Raw genomic sequence first — 1,188 nt, 5'->3', positions numbered from 1 at the left:
GCCACCCCCCACCCCCTACCTGGCGGCGGCAGGTGTCCGGCGTCCTCACCATCCTCTGCAACCACACCTTCCACAACGACTGCCTCCGCCAGTGGGACGACCCGTCCTGCCCCGTCTGCCGGCACGTCTCTGGCGGAGTCGAGGAGTCGGCAACCTCGTGCGAGATCTGCGGCACGGGCGCCTCCCTCTGGATCTGCCTCGTGTGTGGCCACGTCGGGTGCGGCCGGTACGGCTGCGGTGCGGGGAGAGGATACCGGCGAGCGCAACTGCCGTGGGTCGGCGTCTCTTCACACCTCCGGCTGTGAGCAGGCGCGGGCGTGATCCACAACGAGCGGACCGGTCACCGCCCTAGCGACGGAGAGGGCTCCGCTCGCTGTGCGGCCGCCTCCTCACACACTTGCCGGCTGTGCGCAGGCCACAACTTTGCGATGGAGCTCGGCTCGCAGCGCGTGTGGGACTACGCGGCGGACGGTTACGTGCACCGCCTCATCCAGGTCCTGCCGAGCTGTAGCCGAGCGGTAGCCGAGCTGTAGCCGAGCTGTAGCCGAGCTGTAGCCGAGCTGTAGCCGAGCTGTAGCCGAGCTGTAGCCGAGCTGTAGCCGAGCTGTAGCCGAGCTGTAGCCGAGCTGTAGCCGAGCTGTAGCCGAGCTGTAGCCGAGCTGTAGCCGAGCGGTAGCCGAGCTGTAGCCGAGCGGTAGCCGAGCTGTAGCCGAGCTGTAGCCGAGCTGTAGCCGAGCTGTAGCCGAGCTGTAGCCGAGCTGTAGCCGAGCTGTAGCCGAGCTGTAGCCGAGCTGTAGCCGAGCTGTAGCCGAGCTGTAGCCGAGCTGTAGCCGAGCGGTAGCCGAGCGGTAGCCGAGCTGTAGCCGAGCTGTAGCCGAGCTGTAGCCGAGCGGTAGCCGAGCTGTAGCCGAGCTGTAGCCGAGCGGTAGCCGAGCGGTAGCCGAGCTGTAGCCGAGCTGTAGCCGAGCTGTAGCCGAGCTGTAGCCGAGCTGTAGCCGAGCTGTAGCCGAGCTGTAGCCGAGCTGTAGCCGAGCTGTAGCCGAGCTGTAGCCGAGCTGTAGCCGAGCTGTAGCCGAGCTGTAGCCGAGCTGTAGCCGAGCTGTAGCCGAGCTGTAGCCGAGCGGTAGCCGAGCGGTAGCCGAGCGGTAGCCGAGCTGTAGCCGAGCGGTAGCCGAGCTGTAGCCGAGC

The 1,188-nt window shown here is 67.4% G+C and overlaps 1 protein-coding gene across 1 annotated transcript; it reads left to right on the top strand.

Annotated features, from left to right (window-relative positions):
* Window positions 1-32: 32 nt before the first annotated feature.
* Window positions 33-476, top strand: EMIHUDRAFT_259510 (hypothetical protein; the record flags this gene model as incomplete). The annotated part of the gene is made up of 3 exons (XM_005756998.1): window positions 33-237; window positions 310-339; window positions 415-476. Coding segments are annotated over 3 exons (297 nt in total), but the record flags the coding sequence as incomplete, so codon positions are not given.
* Window positions 477-1,188: the final 712 nt, after the last annotated feature.

Source organism: Emiliania huxleyi (assembly GCF_000372725.1).
Source record: "Emiliania huxleyi CCMP1516 unplaced genomic scaffold EMIHUscaffold_9314, whole genome shotgun sequence".
Classification (NCBI taxonomy): Eukaryota; Haptophyta; order Isochrysidales; family Noelaerhabdaceae; genus Emiliania; species Emiliania huxleyi.
The sequence above is the reverse complement of the archived record's forward strand: the minus strand, read 5'-3'. Positions and strand labels throughout refer to the sequence as shown.